This window comes from Macrobrachium rosenbergii, chromosome 5, assembly GCF_040412425.1.
Source record: "Macrobrachium rosenbergii isolate ZJJX-2024 chromosome 5, ASM4041242v1, whole genome shotgun sequence".
Taxonomy (NCBI): domain Eukaryota; kingdom Metazoa; phylum Arthropoda; class Malacostraca; order Decapoda; family Palaemonidae; genus Macrobrachium; species Macrobrachium rosenbergii.
In genome coordinates, this window is record NC_089745.1 from 56960289 (window position 1) to 56980533 (window position 20245).

Below are 20245 nucleotides of genomic sequence, written 5' to 3' on the forward strand. Positions count from 1 at the left end.
AAACGTACTTCCTTAAAAATGGATAGCCATCATAAGTGTTAGGGTTTCAATCAAACTGGGTGCAAAGGTAGGCCACCATGCTTATATGTGTCTAAAATGAGACTGCCTGTCTGTCAAGTGTATCTATAACACTTACCTTGTCATCACTGTCCTACATGGTTGAATGATTTCAGCCAAACTTAGTGCAAAGGTAGGCCATCATGCTTGTTTGTACCTAAAGAGATTGCTTGTCTGTCTGTTGGTCAAGAGTGCTTATCCTGCATGGCCTGAACCTGAATTTCAATATATGCAGGTATTCTACATAATCTTGTGCACCGTTGTAATCCAGTTAATAGTAAACATTTACGAAACCAAAATACTTTGGGTACTATTTAATGCAGTAATTGCTTCCATGTCATTTCGTAATACACTCCTTTTTTTACATTACCCACAATACAGAAAAGTATTAAATTTTCTGAACTTTTGTATAGAATTTTACTGATGTATCCAGATAACAATTTTATTCCAGTAGTCTAGTTTTTACTGGACAGCTGCAGGACAGTGGCTGTAAGACAATATGTTAAATGTTGATGATGATTTTGTAAAGTGCCATAATTTGTGTTGGTATTTAGTAGAAATTTTATGCTCTGCAATTTACAAAATGCATATCAAGCTGTAGATACCTTTTTGATCAATTCTTGAAGCTTAGCGTTAAACCTTTGATGTTACTACTAGTTTAAACACCCTTAAGCACACTAATGTTTCTTATAGTTTGAAAAATCAATTGCAGGATTACTATTTATTTATGAAGACATGAGAATCCAAATTTTCATCTGAAAGTTTAGCTTTAGTTCATTTTATTGAGTTCACTTACATTACTATCTGATCAACATATAGTTTAAAACATGCCATAAATCAAAAACAATTAGTATCCATAAATTCTGTAGGAGTAAAATAATTCCTCCAGAGACGGCTTTCTTTCTTGAGTTACTCAATAAGCAAAACAATGTTACAAAGAAGCCCTCATTTTAATTTAACCTAAAGAGTCCCTTACATAATGACATTGTAGACCCAGTCCCCAAAAATTGTGAGATACAGTCCATTCAGATAATACACATGCAGATAATTAGTAAAATTACTATTATCAGTTGTCATAAAACTACATACATAGAACTGCATACAATCATTTTCCAGCAAGTACCATAACATGATTTTGTTTGAATTCATTAATTTAAAATATTTTCAGATATGTTCTGAATGAATTGAGCATGCAAACTGAACAAACATTGGGTAATTTGGTTATAGATATCTACAGTAATAATACTCTCAAATAAAAATGTTAAAAACTATGGCATGCAGATGATGGATACACATGCTAAATTTGTTATAGATATGTACAATAATAATACTGGATGCTGAGCTGCACTTACTACAACTTAAATTTACAGTCACATACACATTTCAGGATGTATTTGATAAAATATGAAAATATGAATGTTTAATGTAAATTGCAAATTTGATTTGCTTCTAAAGCTGCAACAATTGAATCAATTATCCTAGGCATGCAATTATCCTGGACATGAAATGTAAAAGAAAAGGTGTAGGGTGATAAATTCAGATAATTGGGGTAAATTGTGACTGTGTGTGTGACATGCATTTGATTTACGTATAGTATGTAATTACTGCATAGATAAAATATCAAATCTGTGATTTATTTCGTATTCAGAAGAATAAAATTCTTGTAATGCATCACTAAAAGGAACTCTTACTTACATGCTGACATAATATATACAATATTCCTAATATTCTGAATGAGTCTTCATACCAAAAGATTTACTAATGTTGCTCATTCTTTAAAACATTTTGGCAAGCTTTGTTTTACCTAAGAAGAAATATATTTTATTTTATACTGTATTTAGCTTGGATAGATGACCATAGTTAACATAAATCAGTAACTAATTATTTTAAATAATATTTCCACCTTCCTGAAGTCTGAATGTGCAGATTCAGTGACAAAGGCATAATTCTTTATGAAAGAAAATCCACTTTACATTAAATATTAACCACCAAATTCACAAACTTCAAGAAATACTATTTAAAATAATCTATGAAATGTTTATTGAATAGTAGAAATGACAACTTTAGTAATGAAAAAAGAAATCCCTGTGATATTAAGGAAAAGGCATTTGGTATATTCTAACATATTCTAAAACATTGTCAACAAGAGTCTAGCCATCATAAAGTATGGTATTTAAGGTCAAAGTCCAGCCACTGGGACTAGAAAGGCCTTTCAGTGTTGTACTGGAAGATCAAGAAATAAACAGCCATTGGGAAGAAAAAGTGAAATTAGAAAAATGGACTTGAAAAACAATCCTTGAAGTTTCCGGTATGTACAAGTTACTTCCTTCCACTGACTCACGAATGTATGATTGTAATTTTGGGAAATGTAGAAAGAGAATAATGATCTGGATAAATTCCTGGCTCCAACTTTGTTGGTAACTTTATAAGGTTTTCTATAATAGAATAATATAGTAATAAATACCATGAAATACTGGGAACCTGCCCAAATAACCAAGATAATGAATTCTTAATCTTTTCCTGAAATATAAACTCATACAGTACTTACATAAGGATCATGAAAGAGTAGCCCTTGAGCAATTAAAGTTCCAAAATTGATATTATGATAATAAATGCTCTGTACAGTATTATCCTATTACAAGACAGCACCTGTGATTTCAGACTTAAGGCACTGATATTTTTTAATAAATTTATCACAACATTAAGAACTGCACCTGTATTTTACTGTATATATAATGTACAGGACATGTATCACAGTATATGATTCTTTAGAAATGTTGGATGATTATCAAATCATACCAGCATTTTATTCACTCACTATTTGTAGATACCTGTGTATACAAATTAAATTCCTCTGATATGAAGGAATTTGTTAAGTGGTCAATATTTAAATGTCATTAAATTGTTCAAATGTGAAGCATATGTAATATACAACCCCAACGACTTCTTGACTTTGCACATAAAATAATTTATACAACCCCAACGACTTCTTGACTTTTTACATAAAATAATTTAATTAGCATTAGCAATCAAAACCACCTCAGTAAACTTGAAAGCACACTGTGGGTCAACTTCACAGCACTCTGGTTTTATCATATAATAGTTTAATTAGCATTAGCAATCAAAACCACCTCAGTAAACTTGAAAGCACACTGTGGGTCAACTTCACAGCACTCTGGTTTTATCATATAATAGTTATAGTTACTTTCCAAGCATCATTACCGAAGAACCTAATTTATATATTTTAAATTTTTAATGCAGTGTATCACACAAGAATCGGCTAAAACTAAACATGCTGTGGACCTGAAATAAACCTAAGCTTAATGCAAATACAGTAATGTTTTGGAGGGAAGATTTACTTCTTTCCCTCTAGGAGGAACACTCAAGAGGCAGGTGTTGCTGCTGCTGCTTTGTTGTAAAGTATTTCATTATTATTTCTTACTGTATTGTTCATGAATTACACAACCAGCCCCGGGGGTTAAACATTAAATGCTTAATGAACTTCTGAAGTAATCCTCAACTAATTAACTTATAAGTTTTGCAATACTTTTAATGTTGCATGGCATACAGAACAGTGTCTGATAAATATGTAATGCCAGGTGGCAACTTACCACTTATAGTAAAAAAGTCTCAAGATGCAGTGAACTTAGTAACTTGTTATACAGGTTCAATCAGAATGAGCGCTTTTCCATTCCGAAGTATAAGAATAAAATCCAGTTTTCCTTTACTAATAAAAACTCATTCAACTTAACCTGAATAATCTAAATTATTACAAGCAATCAAGGGTCAGCTTTTCTCATTAGATAGTACTGTACATCACTGCTTCAATCTGGATGATCAACCAACAACTAGAACTGACATTTTCAGGCTTGTGTGTAATAAAAGTTATTAGAGTACTTTATAAGTAGTGTAATCAAACCACTCGACTCTTATAGGGCTGGCCTGAGCTGTCATTGAACTATGAATGTGTTGCAGCAGTAGTTGAGAGAGAAAGAGGAACGTGGTGGTTCTTTATTTTAATTTTTTGTTTTTTCTTAATGGCTGTTCTTAGCAACTGTACTGTAAGGTCTGTTAATAACCAGCCTCATCTTTTCAGTGAAAATTTTTCATCATCTCATTTTAGGCTGCTTATGGCAAGTACTGGGTAGCATGTATAAGTGGTTACTTAAATTTGAATAGTATGTACAAGTTTTAACCATTGAAAAAATAAAATTCCATTCTATGCTGTAAACTTAAAATTTTTTCCTCCCTCGTTTAAATTTTTTCAAATAATCACTGCTGAATGCAGTGTTCATTTCAAAATATTTTGTACGACTGAATTTCTTTTCGTACCAATTATCCAGAAACCCTTTGTGCTTGTTGGTTTTCTAAACAGAAAATCAACTTTTTATATTTAATTCTGAAGAATTATTCCCTTATTAGTGAACAAAACCTTCAGTAGATAATTTTAAAACATTACTTTAGGCAATTGTACATGATACACAAGTAAACTCTAAATCAGCAGTACTGCATTAGTTATTATAGGCTTAATTCCTAAACCACATTTTCTATATAATTATTAAATTACTTTCAACAAAAATGTTTTCTTAAAAAACTGGCACCATTTCTGGTTTGATTGCATTAGTCTATGTAATTCTGAACCCATAAACCAAATATTTCTCATTTACTACACTACAGGATAAATAAAAGCAAACACAATACAGTCCACCAAACTTCCCCACAACTTCCAACCAAAACTGATTAAGCCTCTAATTGGCTTTTGATATCAAGGAGCAATTGCAGTGGTTCGTATCAGAACACTTCAGAGAGCACGAGATACTAAATCCCTGTAACATACATGAAAACTTTGCTCATGACATTACATATCAAGATTATTATTAAACTAATTATTAAACTAATGACTCATATTTCATCTGCTTCCCGAAGTTTCTATGGCTATCAGAGTATTATTATGAAAAAGCTAAATATTCATATTTTCTATGTTGAATGGGTTAAAATAAAACTTTTTATTAAAACCATATAACTGCACTTCAGGAGTTGTACCCCCTATTCTCTTCATAGTATCAGAGAGCTTATTACAGAGTGAAGTGAGTTCTGTGTCATGAGCATTCTCAGCAAACACCTCACACAATGCTTGCACAAATAGTGTGCCTGCTTCAGGATCTCTGATAGCTTTGAATTTCTTGATGCTAGCATATATAGTGTACATATCCTGTGGTGCCTCTGACACTTCAGGTGAATTACTGTCGTATTCAATATCACTTCGTTTCTCCTTGACGTTTCCTCGACAGAAATTCACCAAAAATATTTTTGGTTTATCCGTGAGTGCTGGGCAGGCAGTGTTGGTGAAAAGGTATCTTATGTCATCTAAATCTACCTCCTGTGTTGTAGTATTAAAAATGGTGTCATTTTTCCCATGACTTAAAATGATACAGACAAAAGAATCCACATCATTTAGTTGTGGATGAGCTTGAATATCCCTCAATATTTTATGAGTTTCATCCATGCTAGGATCTTCATAAAGCCAGACTATATAACCCATTCTAGTAAAAAGTATTTTTAGATTCTGTGAATCTACTTCTGCACCTTGTCTTTCATTTGGGGTGCGTAAAAACAGATAGTTCAAAATTACAACAAAACCTCGTGGCACTGAATTATTCTTGTAGACATCTTGCGACCATTGTATTGTTTTGGCAGAGATCACATTCCACTTGAAGTGCACTCTCCCGTCAAGCTGTAATGAAATATATTTCTGAGCAGTTGAAAAATACACTATTCTTCCAATGTCTGGAAATTCAACTTTTCATTTTACAGCCAAATAGTACTAGAAAGTTATGCTTAACTTGAGGTAATGCATTTCATCTAGAGTACTGTACAGTATATAGAATGTTTTTTAAATTATCCTACTTCTAGCTTTCTAGTTTTAGTTTTACACAAAGTTAAGTATGTACAGGGTACAAGTTGTCTGTAGACGAATGTTAGGCACTGCAAATTCTCCAGAAAGTTGATAAACTTTTTATATTATGTAAATTAAAGACAAAAATTCAGTTGATACTTATTTCAACTTGTCATTAAAACATGAAAAACTAAGTGAAAACTAGAATTTTTTTCAGAAATATCAGCAGTTGAGCAAATGACCTCTGTGAACCTTTGTATATTAACCCTTTGAGATTCATGACTTGTCTTCAGAAATATTAGCAGTTGATCTCTGTGAACATTTGTATACTAACCCTTTGAGATCTGAGACTTGACTGGTAAAAATGCAGTCAATTTTGATTACTGTATGTGATTATATATATATATATATATATATATATATATATATATATATATATATATATATATATATATATATATATATATATATATATATATATATATATATATATATATATATATATATATATATATAATGTGAATGAAATATTTTCTGTTAAAACAGAATTCCATCAAATATAAGGGAGCCCATAGAAATGCCAAATTGTCAAAAATAAAGGCTATATCTCAGAGACCAAACTGTCTCTCCTCAGGTAAATAGTGAATGAGAAAAAGTTACAGAAAAGTGGTATTTATATCAGAAGATCCAAAGGTCAGCCATTAAGTCACTCCAGTTGACAATTTCTCTTAATTCTTCTTAATCGCTGGTTGAAGGAAGATTTTATCTACAATATCTGAATCCCAGGTGCCTCTTGAGAGCTTCATTACTTTTCTTTGTTTAATCAAGGCTGTTTCCGCCATCTGGCTTTTGAACCGACAATTGCTGCTAGAAATTATACAAGACATATTCCAGTTTATTCTGTGGTTATGGTTATTTATGTGGTTAAAACTAGCTGAGCTCTGTTGTCCGTACCTAACTGAACTTTTGTGCTGTATTAATCTTTGGGGGAGTGATTTGCATGTGAAGGTGATATAAGATTGGTCACAGTCGAGGCAAGGGATTTCGTAAACTCCTGTGTCTTTGGGGACTGGATTTTGTTGGACATTAATCAGGGGTTTAGCTAAGGTATTTGGGCAGGTAAAAGCAAAAGGGTTAAGAGTTTCCAAGTGTCTGTGTCAATGTCTTAATCCTGTCCAGGTGTGGGATTATTATTTTGTTGTTGGGCGTCTCTCTGGTCTTGTTATGGGGGGAACGGTAGAAAATAGTGTCTGCTTTGTGAATCGATTTCTCAGTTAAATGGTCTGTGTACTTTAAAGATGACAGCTGCTTATGGATTAGTTCAATTTCCTTTTCCAGGAGATCCGGGGAGCAAATCCATAAGGCTCTTAAGAATAAATTGCTTGCTACGCTAATTTTGACAGAGATGCCATGATAGCTATACAAATGGATGTATGACAGAGAGAAAGTTGGTTTTCTGCATATGGTAAATTTGTATTCTGTCATGTCTCTAATTATTAAAACATAAGAAATGGAATTTTGTTGTCTGTTTCCCATTAAACTTTAAATTTTATGCTAGGCACTAAGGAATTCATCGAAATTGCCCTACTTATTATCCAAAAATGTTAAGATATTATCTACATATCTCATCCATAGCACGTCTTTAGGTTTTATTGCGTTTATTATTACAGGTTCAGAATATTCCATGTATAGATTGGCTAAAATAGGACTTAAGGGCTGCCCCTGCTGCATGCAAATTTTTGTTTATACCGTAGAATGACTCCCCGAATGAAAAGATGTTATTTGATACACATAATTCAGCTAACTTTATTATTTGATCTAGGGCTAGTGGGAAATGATCTGAATAGGGGGCTAATTTCTCTCTCTCATACATCCATTTTTATAGCTATCATGACATTTTTCTGTAACTTTTTCTCATTCACTATATATATACACACATATATATATATATATTTCTGGGTCGACCTGTGTCAGCCAGTGAAATTGGTTCCAATTAGCACATTTCTAGGTTTAAGACTGCTATATATACCAGAGAAAAAGCTATGTAGGATGCTGGAATTTGGAATGACGTGTCAGTCTCGTGATGACGCCTACTTGGCGGTCGGGTGAGTATTCCGAGTTACAAGTTTGTAACGGCTCATCCAATTTGGGTCTTTGAGAATTGAGAAGTCTATTGGACGAAGGCCTGTGGAAGCGTAATAGCTCACCCCTGGTATATACCGACATCTGTATGAGATGTTCGAACTGGAGGTAGTAACTCCAGCATCCTACATAGCTTTTTCTCTGGTATATATAGCAGTCTTAAACCTAGAAAAGGGATTTTGACGAAGGAAAAATCTATTTCTGGAGAGGGGACCGTGTCACCCGATGAAAAAGTCCATTCAGCACTTATTTCTAGGTAATTCCGTTGCTAGATACCAGAGAAAGCTAAATGAAATGCTGGAGTTACTACCCCCAGAGTGAGCTCCATCAGATGGAGTCGTGTATGGAAAAGGGTGAACTACAAAAACACGGAACCTTATCCTATAGAGATCCCAAGGTCAAAAGTCCCACAGGGAGGTGCCGTTACAAACCCATGTACCACCCGTGGACAGCACACAAAACACCGCTAGCCGCATTCCATGAAAGCAACACCCCACTAGAATGATGTTTACTATGGGAGGGACATGACACATGATGGAGGTGGGTCATCGGGTGACACGGTCCCCTCTCCAGAAATAGATTTTTCCTTCGTCAAAATCCCTTTTCTGGATCGGGTCCCGTGTCAGCCGATGAAAAATTAACAGAGAAATAAACATAATTCTTAAACTAAAAAGATAAAAATTCTAAGGGGAACAGAAGACCGAAGGTCCAAAAAGAAACTTTTTAATCACTAGTAACAATAACAATAATGTACAAAAGAAACTGATGTTAGCTTAAAATTAACATGACAATGTGAAAAATGTACATAAACAAAATAACTATACAATATTGAAAACCTTATAACTTAAATGTGTCATTTAGACAAATACATGGATAACACAGCCAGGTGAGAAGTCAAGGCAAGCCTGACTGAAATGACCGTAAGGGGATAACTGAGGCAGTGGAGGAGGAAATGACTAGGAATCAGAAAGGGAACCAGAGGGAGGGACAACGTTCCCTGCCGCGACTGCTGAGAATTTAAGAGCTTCTAAGGATTTCAAATAGTGACGTTTGAAAACCAAGGGTGACTTCCAACCGGTGTACCTGGTAAGATCCGTGAAATTCATGTAATGAAAGTAATTAATGGAGGTGGCCACAGCTCTAATATCATGAACTTTTGGGACTGAGTCAGGGTTAGCCTGCTTGATAAAGTAAGGGATCTGTTGTCTAATAGCAGACATAGAGAGATTACCCCCTCCTTCCCTGATAAAGAGAGGCCCAGAAGAGATGTGAGAGGACCTGTCTAAATAAGCCCTCAAAGTATGAACTGGGCACAGGGACAGGTCTAGAGGCAGAGGGAGAATTTTCCAAGGCGACCACCTATGCTATGGATCTTCATTTTTGGCCAGGAAGGTAGGGTGAGGAATCAGCAAAACCTCCCCTGATGGAAGGAAGTCGACGTGGTTGGGTTCCCTAGAGAGTGCAGACAGCTCTGAAATTCTAGCACCCGAAGCCAGGCTAACTAAAAACAACGTTTTCCTCAACAAGGAAAGGTAGGGGCAGGATTGATTATCGATATCTGAGGCTAACTTCAACACGTCATTTAGAAACCAGGAAACCGTATGTGGACGGATGACTGGCCTCAGACGATGCACATGCTTTAGGGATGGAAGAAAAGTAAGGGTCTGTGAGGTCAATTTTGAAACCATACAAGAACACTTTTCGTAGAGCCGACTTGACTGTAGTAACAGTACTAGCGGCTAAACCCTTCTCAAACAGTGATCTAAAAAAGGAGATTGCTAAATTTATGGTCATTACTGTAGCCTCAGATTCTCTTAAAAAGAGTGCTAGTTTCTTAATTGCTGAGTCGTACTGACGAAGAGTGGAGGCCCGCTTATCTGATTCCAAAAACATGGTATTGACAGGATCAACGTTAGCATCCCTTTGAGCCGCAAACTTCATAAAGTCCACAAAGCCAGGGCATTTTGGATTTTTGAGGAAGCTGACACAGTCTGAGTTTGTACTACTTGTGTTAGTTTCGGACTGGGGATTCGGATGTGGCGAAGTTTCAGTTCTAGTAGAAGAGGAAACCAGCTGCTCTTTGGTCAGTAGGGAGCCACTAGAGCTACTTGACCCTTGAACGTCCTCAGTTTGTGGAGGACTTTCAACAACAAGTTCACTGGAGGAACAGATAGATCACCTTCCACCTGTTCCAATCCAATGACATTGCGTCCGTGAAAAGAGCTTGAGGGTCCAGGTTGGGAGCTACGTAATGAGGGAGCTTGTTGTTGAGCTTGGTTGCGAACAAATCTACCTCCAGACCCGGAACTAGTTGGCAGATCCAATTGAACGAGCCCCTGTCTAGGGACCACTCCGACTCGAGGGGAGTTGTCCTGGAGAGAGAATCTGCTACGACGACGTTCGGACCCCTGCAAGATGGGTGGCAGATAGGTGCCACTTGTTCTTGCAGGCCAAGGAGAAAAGTGCAATCATTACCTGGTTGATCCTGCTCGATTTTGAACCTCCCCTGTTTATGCAGTGGACTACCGTGGCGCTGTCCAGAACCAGTCTTATGTGAATCTTCTTGGGGGGAAGAAGCTTCTTCAAGGTAAGGAAGACCGCCATGGCCTCCAGAACATTTATATGGAACTGGCGGAACATGAGGGACCAAGTCCCCTGTACTTCTTGGTGTTGAGAATATCCTCCCCACCCACTTAAGGAGGCGTCTGTGTGGATAACCAATGCCGGAGGAGGAAATTGAAGGGGGACTGACTTGGACAGGCTCTTGACAGTCGACCAAGGACGGAGTCGCTTCTTCAAGATGTGGGGAATCAGACACCTTGTCCCTGAGACTGATATTTGCCCGACTCCGCCACACTCTGTTGATATCCTTCAGTTTCACTTTCAGCAACAGGTCTGTCACCGAAGCGAACTGAAGGGAGCCCAAGACTCGTTCTTGGGTCCACCGAGAGGCCCTTTTGGATTTGAGAAACTGTCTGGTTGCTCTGGCTATCTCCTTCCTCTTGGGAGGAGGAAGAGAGAGCTTGTGAGAATTCAGATCCCACTGGATTCCTAGCCATTGAAAACAACTGCTGGGAACCAGGCGGGACTTCTCCTGTTTACACGAAAGCCCAAGGATTTTAGAAAATTGACCACCACGGATGTAACTCTCTGGCATTCCTCGACGCTGGATGCCCAGATGATCCAGTCGTCGAGATACGCGGCCAGCGTAATCCCTTGAGATCGGAGTTGCTGTACGACCGTGTCTGTCAACTTGGTAAAAATCCTTGGGGCTATGTTGAGGCCGAAAGGCATCACCTTGAAGGAATATGCCTGCCTTCCGAGCCTGAACCCCAGAAAGGGGGAGAACCTTCTCGCAACCGGGACGTGATAATAGGCGTCGGAAAGATCTAGAGAGGTGGTTACGGCTCCACGGGCAGTAGGGTCCGAACTTGGGAGACAGTAAGCATCCGAAACTTGTCGCAAACGAATGTAGGAATTCAGACGGGACAAGTCCAGAATTACTCTCCGTTTGTTGGAACCTTTCTTTGGAACACTGAAGAGCCTGCCTTGGAACTTCAGAGACCTCACTTTCCTTATAGCCTGTTTCTGTAGGAGATCCTCCACAAAGTCCTCGAGATCCTTGGTCGTAGCCTGATAAAACTTGACTGGTGGAGGGGGATTGTCGATCCAACTCCAGCCTAGGCCCTTGGAAACTATACTCTGAGCCCAGGGACAGAAGGTCCACCGAGCTCGAAAATGGTACAGCCTCCCGCCCACAGGATGTATGTCATCGGTCCTGTGTTTGCTTCCCCCTCTGGAGCCTCTACCTCCCTGTTCCTGGGAGAGGAGCGGGGCTCCCCCTTCCCGAGCGAAGCCACGGGGCTTATTGCCTCTGGTTGATTGTCTGAGCGAAATTTCCCCTGACTTTCATATGCAGGATTGAAAGCTGGGAGGAGACATAGGAAGGAGCAGCCAAAGACTGATGTGCCGGGTTTACCAGGACATACTGAGGTGGAGGATGGGAGGAAGAGGTCGAAGGCTGACTTTGTAAAGGAACCTGGACCAAGGACTGAGCTGGAAGACGTTTGAAGTGTTTAAATTTCTTACTGGACTTGGTGGGAGGGCTGGCGAGATCAGACTGTTTCCTTTTATAGGGCAGACCCCAACGGGAACGGAGGCTTTGATTGACCCTAGCTGCCTCAGATAAGACTGCATCAACTTCTTCTTGTGGGAAAAGATTAGCACCCCAGATCGAACTCTTAAGAAGCAGCTGTGGCTGCTGAAAAGATGTGCTTCCGGCAGGCCAGTCGGGCAGTCATAAAGTCAAACAGATCTTGTTGAAAACTCGCCAAGAGAGATTTCGTCAAGACCTGGAATAATGGATCTTCCCTGTAAACCAAAGAAGTTGCTTCCGCTAAAGCCAAAGAGTTCAAAGACCTGGCGAGCCTTTCCTTAGTATCAGCCTCTGTTTTCAAGAGCGACTCCGGGATCTTAGGGAGCTGCTCACTGAACAGATCAGAGGCGCAGTCTGGGTCAAGCCGAGTCACCGTAAACGTATTAGGGGCTCCCTTCCAGAAGTCGGTGCCTCCGGGAAAGACGAGAGATGTAGGGTCCGTCTCACGGAGATGAGGAAGGGGTTTACCTTCGAAGCAAGCCTGGCTAGTCAGGGAGGCCACTTTCGAAGCGCAAGGGAGAAGGAGAACATCACTGAGAGTGAACATAGTGAACACTCCCTTAGCTGGTGTGAGCTTAGTGTTCTCCGCTTGCCACTCCGTAAGGGTCCTCATCAAAGACGACTGGGCTTGGTCCCTAGGATAGATGACCGTCTCCTTAGGGACTTTATCAGACCTGTTCCAAACCTCTCCCTTCAGCCTGGCAAAACCAGTGTAGGGAGATGTCAGGTCCGGAGGATAGAACTCTAACTCTTCCACTCTCCTCGTGCCTAAACCCTCTATGGTAAGAGTACCTTCGTGCACTGGGAGCATAAAGGGCGAGATGCCAAGGATTCCCTAGATCAAAGGGAGGGAGAGTGGAAGGGTCAGGAACAGAATGAGACCTAGAACGAGAACTTTGTTGAGATTCCACCTTCTTCGAAAGAGACTGAAAAGAAGAAGCAAGACCAGACAGCTTGCTGTCTACCCTCGCGTCGATCTTCTCAAATCTCGCGTCGATTCTTTCCAGGAATTGTTCAAAGAAATGAAGTGTATCCAAAGGAGGAGGAGGGGGAACTACCTGACGTGATTGAGGCTCCGCTTGGGACCCGGAAGGGGAGGCTGTACTCGTCAACGGAACGGGGCTCGTCGTCCGTGCCGCCGCCGGAGGGACCCCATATCGGCCTGCCGGAGTAGGTAAGGTTTTCTTTTTAACGGACTTCACCTTCGGGGCAATAGACCCAGACGTGCCCGAAAGGTATGAAGATTTAGAGAAGCCTTTAAAAGAAGCAACAGAGGAAGAAGGAGAGTTAAACAGTGAAGAACCTGCCTCACTTACCCCCTTACCTGCCTGATGCTCTGGGATAATGCTCGGAGACTCAAGGCCGAGATCGAGTTCCTGGCGTCTTCCGGAGCGCCGCCGCTCAAAGCCGAACCGTCTGGAGAGGGCTGGGTCAACTCCCGAATCCCGGCAATCAACGGAGCAGCAACCCGTCGGTGACAGAAGCTGTGATCCAAGCGCTGGGAAAAAGGACATTACAAATGTCCTTCGAGAGTATGTAGGGATTGCCAGCTCCTCACGTTGCGCCCAAAGCCGCTAACCCAGACTTTAAGGGCCTGAATCGAAGAATCACGAGACTTGCGGTCAGCCTGCCGGAAGAAAAACATTATTGTGGTTTTACTGAAGGCGGAGGGAATCGATAAAAATGTAAACATTATAGTTGGCTAAGAAGGAAAGATGCATGATCACCTACCGAATCATCGATAGCCTGCTCGTAAAGAGCGTAGCAAACATCACATCCGTCAGGGTGCCAAACAATAAGATCCCCTACGTGGACCGCACATCCGGAGTGAGACCGACAAACTTCGTGGCCGCTGGCCTGATGGAGGGCTGCGGAGCACCCTTCTTCTTGGCAGCGTACTACCTGTAAGAGTATGAGATTATGAGTACACTGTGTAAGGTGCCGGAGTAGTGTGCCGGAGCAACACAGTATTAAACCAAGTCGTGAAACCAGCCGGAATGATCCGGGAGGTAACCTGGTAAAAACTCATACAAGCAAAACAAAAACAAAAACAAAAATAATAAAAAATAATAAATAAAACAAAATAAATTTACCGGAACTAGCCGGAGTAACATGCCTTAAAGTAAGTGACGGATACAAAGTGAAATGAAATGGGAAGGTTAAACTGTCCGGAGAAAGCGTATTCCCGGCAACTAAAAATAATATGAAACTAGCGATAACGGAAGACCGATAAACGCTAGAACCGCCGGAGCGGGAAGCAAGGAATGCGCTCCGATAGAAGACAGTAGTTAGCTAAGGTCAGGGAACGTCAAAAGCCCGACACGAAGACAGTCAGGCGGAAAGCTCTAACTGGCAACGAAGAAGGGACTGAACCGGAGTGTCGCCAAATTAAACGACACGCCGGAGAAGACGTATGAAGGGGAGGAATGGAAACCCCGGAGGAAGAACCGAAAAGGAACGACCAGAGAGTGGGAATGCACAATCCGGGCGTTCCGTGTCCTCCCGCCCACACGCTGACTGAGTCGTTACCCAGCAAACGCGAGAGAAGCAGGAGAGGAACAGGGACAACCTCCTCCAAGGGGGAACAGGGAGATAAAGATGCCAAAGATGGTGGACAGGAGAGGGGAAGCTCTCCCGGCCACTAACAGTCCCCGGAGGGGAGTAAAAAGGTAAAGTCACGGACCGTACCAAGGAGAGGCCAAACAATGCAGAGGAAGGGGGCATAGGCTATAGGCTAGGAAAGGATGGGTCGACATAACCAAAAACTAGAACTAACCTTAAGTAAATACCAAACTAGGGTAGGCTACATGAAGCCCCTCGCTATCCCAGCTTAACCAAGAGGCTCATTAGCCCACGCGAAAAGTCAAACAGGAGAGGGAAGCAACATGAGGTCCTCGCTATTCCAGCTTAACGAGAGGCTTATTAGCCTACGCAGAAAGCCGAAACAGGGGAAGGGAACATAAAGGAGAAGACCCTGGTAAAACTTAAGGAAAGCGCCACATGGAAAAAACGAACACAAAACCTTAGAAGGGCATGTGAACGGAAAGAACGAACGACCATCCCCCTCCCTTTTTTCATGGAAAAAAAGGGGGCAATAGCCTAACGCCCCAAAAAGGAAAACCAAAGCTAACACCAACCCATAAAGTAAAAATATAACAATACAAAACAAGAGGAGGACCATACCCAACACGATGTGGACGTGAAGGGAAATGGCCGCCTCGAAACAAAAGAAACATCCATGATAATCATCAAATATCAAATGCATCCGAACACTGGGTTAAAGGGAAAACAAAAAAACTTAAAAGTACAAACGTAAATAAAATTCCCAGAAGCTAAGAGAAGAGAAGGGCAAAAATAAGGCATGTAAATGAATTGATAAAAGGCGAATAGGCTCGAGAGGGAAGCCCGACGCCTAAACACCAGCCCCCAACTCGAAGCAAAGGGAAACAAACGTTAGTCAATCAAAATCACTAATTAGACCTCATGAAAAGGAAAATGCTCCTAAACACGAAGAGGAACCGTGAAAAAGATCGAAAAACAGGGCGACCCAAGATCACGAACCACGCATGGAGGTCATGTGAGGCCGTGAGAGGAGATCGAGACAGGCGTTATAAATCCCTTTAATTATTAAACTAAAGGGAAATAAGGAGCCTCAATCGCCTCAACTAAAAAACGAAATATTGGTACTCAACTTAGGTGACGAAAGACCTTGTGAGGAAGCCATAATGATGCAAAAAGGCACAAGATTAAAAGCACAACGAAAAAACGTGTGAACGATGGTGCTTGCTGAAATGGAATGTGGCTAGCGGTGTTTTGTGTGCTGTCCACGGGTGGTACATGGGTTTGTAACGGCACCTCCCTGTGGGACTTTTGACCTTGGGATCTCTATAGGATAAGGTTCCGTGTTTTTGTAGTTCACCCTTTTCCATACACGACTCCATCTGATGGAGCTCGCTCTGGGGGTAGTAACTCCAGCATTTCATTTAGCTTTCTCTGGTATCTAGCAACGGAATTACCTAGAAATAAGTGCTGAATGGACTTTTTCATCGGCTGACACGGGACCCCGATCCAGAAATGTGCTAATTGGAACCAATTTCACTGGGTGACACAGGTCTTCCCCCAGAAATAGATTTTTCCTTTGTCATATATATAATATATAATATATATATAATTATATATATAGTCATGATGCATACCAAGTACCTGGTTATTACTCAACTAGTCACAAAATCCAAAAATTTACCTCTCTTCAGCCATGAACTGTCATAACAATAAAATTACGACTGAGCACTCTAAAGGTGACTGTGGTCCATTATTACTTATCACTTAAAATCAAACTTAAGTTTATCAAGATATGTGTGAGGTAGTAAAAGGTAAACAAGAAATATACTCGATTAAATTGCATGTCGACGCTTCTTCAGGAACGGATTAGCGTTGAGGTCCAGGGTTTTACTGTATATATAATATATACAGTAAACCCCGTATTCACAGGGAATGCATACTGCACCCGCCCCCGCGAATAGCTAAAATCCGAGAATACTTAAAACCCCTCTAAAAACACTTAGAACTGCCTATTTTGATAGTTCAAAAAAAAAAAAACTCTAAAAATGCTTATACCTGAGTATTTTAATAGTTTTATCACAAAAAGTATATTTAGTCATGAAAATGATGTGAAAATACAGTAATTAGTGAATATTTCTTAGTGACACATACTGTGAATGGGTGAATTTTCTGCGAATAATGTGTATATACGTTCCACAGAGAAATCCGCAAATAGGTGAGACAGCGAATACTGTGTGTGTGTGTGTGTGTGTATATATATATATATATATATATATATATATATATATATATATATATATATATATATATATATATATATATATATATATATATATATATATATATATATACACACACACACACACACACACATACACACATATATATATATATATATATATATATATATATATATATATATATATATATATATATATATATATATATATATATATATATATATATATATATATATATATACAGTATATATTCACACACACAGTATTCGCGGTCTCGCCTACTTATGGATTTCTCTAAGTGAATGTATATACATATACATATACACATACATATACATACATACATATATATACAATATATATATATATATATATATATATATATATATATATATATATATATATATATATATATATATATATATATATATATATATATATATATATATATATATATATATATTATATTACTTTTATTGATCATCTCCCATTCCATTACCACCAACTTGTCTTGCTAAATCAGTGATCCTCAGCATTTTGCCAATGACAGCCAGGAAGCTTTTGTAGCCATGGCCTCACTCCACATATCCTTCCAACACGCATTCAGTGTTTCTGGTTTTAATACATTTGTTGCTCCCTGAATAAATGTCATCACATCAGCAATGCCAAATGATTTCCTACTGTCTGTGATGTTCAATGCCAAATGATTTCCTACTGTCTGTGATGTTCATGTCAATAGTTGCTTGAACCATGTCGAAGACCTGCTGAGTGCAGCTGGCCTTGCCACACTGAATGGTGCCTCATTCAAGAGGCTGGAGAAAGAAGGTCATGCAGGGAGGCAAAAATACAACCAGCACATCTGGGTGTTCTATGGAGACAGATTGAAGATGGCCATGCGCATTATCTATTAATAAAACTTTTAAAGCCATCCATCATTCTCTAAATAGCTTTTTGATAATTACTATTCATTTTCATAGGAGTAACTCTTACGGTCCTCCCAGGTCTCCAAAATACAGACCAACCTGTATCAAAGAATTCTCTCATGGTTGGTCTTGGACAAAATACGTAGTGTTCGATTTGATACAGTGACAGAGTATAAAAGAACTCAAGGCAGGACAGCCCTGCTTACAGTGTTTACCATGATCTTTCCATTCACCCTTTTCACAAGCAGATGTGGCAACGGCCCACAGGTTGGCCAAGATCCCACTACTCGCCAGGTCTGTGAAAGAAAGTCACCACAAATTCCCAAGCCTTTTCATCAAGGAAAGTGGGTGGCTTCAGGGGCTCACAGTGGCTATCAAAATTTGTTTTTCCTTCACTAAAATATATTTTTTTATAGCGTAGCTGCTGTTCGTCCTCAAGGCAGCACACAAAAGAACTTGACATGAAGCAAAATGGCCTACCACCTGATCAAGACATCCTAATGACCCAGACGAAAAAATGGTCCATGGTAGAGTCATGTAACTTACCCACCTTTTATTCAGGATGCTCCTTAGGAGGTAGCAATGAATGATAGGAAAAACAAAATCCAATATGTGTTAGTCTACGTAGTTCTAGTAACTTACCTAATTATGCTGCATTGTGATACAGGATTACTGTACCCCCTTCCTAGCAATTTCTTGAATTAATGATTTGTTCTGGTCTAATTTCCTAGCGATCTCAGCATAAGATTTTTTCTAAAATTTCTACCTTTACAGCTAAAGTAGGCATATAACAGGCCACCTTGGGTTTGCTGTCACTGCCACTGGGAACACTTCTTGTACACTGTAAGGGTTTTATTACGGCTTCTTTTGAACAAAGAGACAATAGAGCACACAGGCTGTGCCAGGACATATACTTCTGTAGAAAGTTCTAGCTTGCTTGATGCTTTGGTTTGATCATGCTTTCATTTGTTGGCATGGCATGCATAATCTGAAATCAGTAATTTCTTGATCATCTGGATTAATAGAGCCAAGGCCCTGTTAGATACAGTCAAATAAAGCTCTGTAGGTGTGAAACAGCAACTCTGTACCCTTACTCCTCCTACCTTGTCAATACCACATAACTGTAAGTCCTCAAGATTCTTATAAACAATAACCATCACACTTTAAACTGAAAACTTCGTGCAAAAGGCAGTTATGTACCTTCTTTTCCCATATCTGTAAAAAAATATACAGTACAAATACTCTTTTTTTTTTTTTAAACTCACTCTCTCTCGTACACAACTCAAAATACCCACAGCCTACCATGGATTGATTATAACCATAAATGTATACAGCAACTTTCTTATCAGTTGCTATTTTTCATACATTGGTGTGTTTCCTTACTCTGAATTACGCCAAGTATTGCATTATTCATTTTGCACTGTAGATGGAGCTATTTCAGTATACTGTACATGTTATTTTTAAGAAGATTATTTAAAAAGTTATCACTATTCTTCTGTTTCATTATGATCACTGATTTCTCATTTGCCTTATCATGGAAACTGTGTGTGTGTGTGTGTTTAAACACCCCGTGTTTACATCTTTAGATATGTGGCATTTCTCAATGACAGTGTGTCCATAGCAGATTCATTCAAAGTAGTACACTATTAAACAAGTAAAAAATATGTCGAAGTTTCTATGGCGCAATCAAGTTTTCTGTACAACGTATACTGTAATGCTGTATGAAACTCTCAGCTGTTACCCATGAAACTTTAAGCCACAACCCAGTGGTGGCCTGTGTTGCTTTACATGCCAGATGCACGATCATGGCTAACTTTAACCTTAAATAAAATAAAAACTGAGGCTAGAGGGCTGCAAAATGGTACGTTTGACGATTGTTTTTACTGTATCAAGTATTGTAAATGACTACTGAACTAAGTAATTATCAGGTAAGCAGATATGTAGTTTACCCTCATTTTACTGTCTTTCTATGTATATGTTAAGTATTCAGTTGTTGTGGTATTCCAAATTTTACAAGTTAGTCTGTGCTTGATATTTTGGGACAAAAATTTAGCTGAAACCCTGGACAAAAATTTACCAGAAAGTGGGAAAAGTACAAAAGCAAAGGAAATGAGGGCTGCCATTATACTTCATTGTGCTGGAGGTTTGTGACTAATTTCAGTATGATGACCCTAAAGACAGAGAAGATCCAGATATGATTCTGAGCAAGCTGAAAGTATACTGCTGTCCACTAACTAATGAAGTATTGCAGTCACATAGATTTTGGCAA

The 20245-nt window shown here is 39.2% G+C and overlaps 1 protein-coding gene across 4 annotated transcripts in view; it reads right to left on the reverse strand.

The window, feature by feature from the left end:
- Window positions 1-763: 763 nt before the first annotated feature.
- LOC136838823 (uncharacterized) overlaps window positions 764-20245 on the reverse strand; it is a 185043-nt gene continuing 165561 nt past the window's right edge. For 3 of the 4 annotated variants that reach the window (XM_067104443.1, XM_067104444.1, XM_067104442.1), the window contains one exon: window positions 4437-5791. In XM_067104443.1, coding sequence (XP_066960544.1) covers window positions 5018-5791 — 774 coding nt within the window. In that variant the 3' untranslated portion in view covers window positions 4437-5017. Of the gene's footprint in view, window positions 5792-20245 lie in introns of all 4 variants that reach the window. The other variant, XM_067104445.1, reaches the window with a different exon arrangement.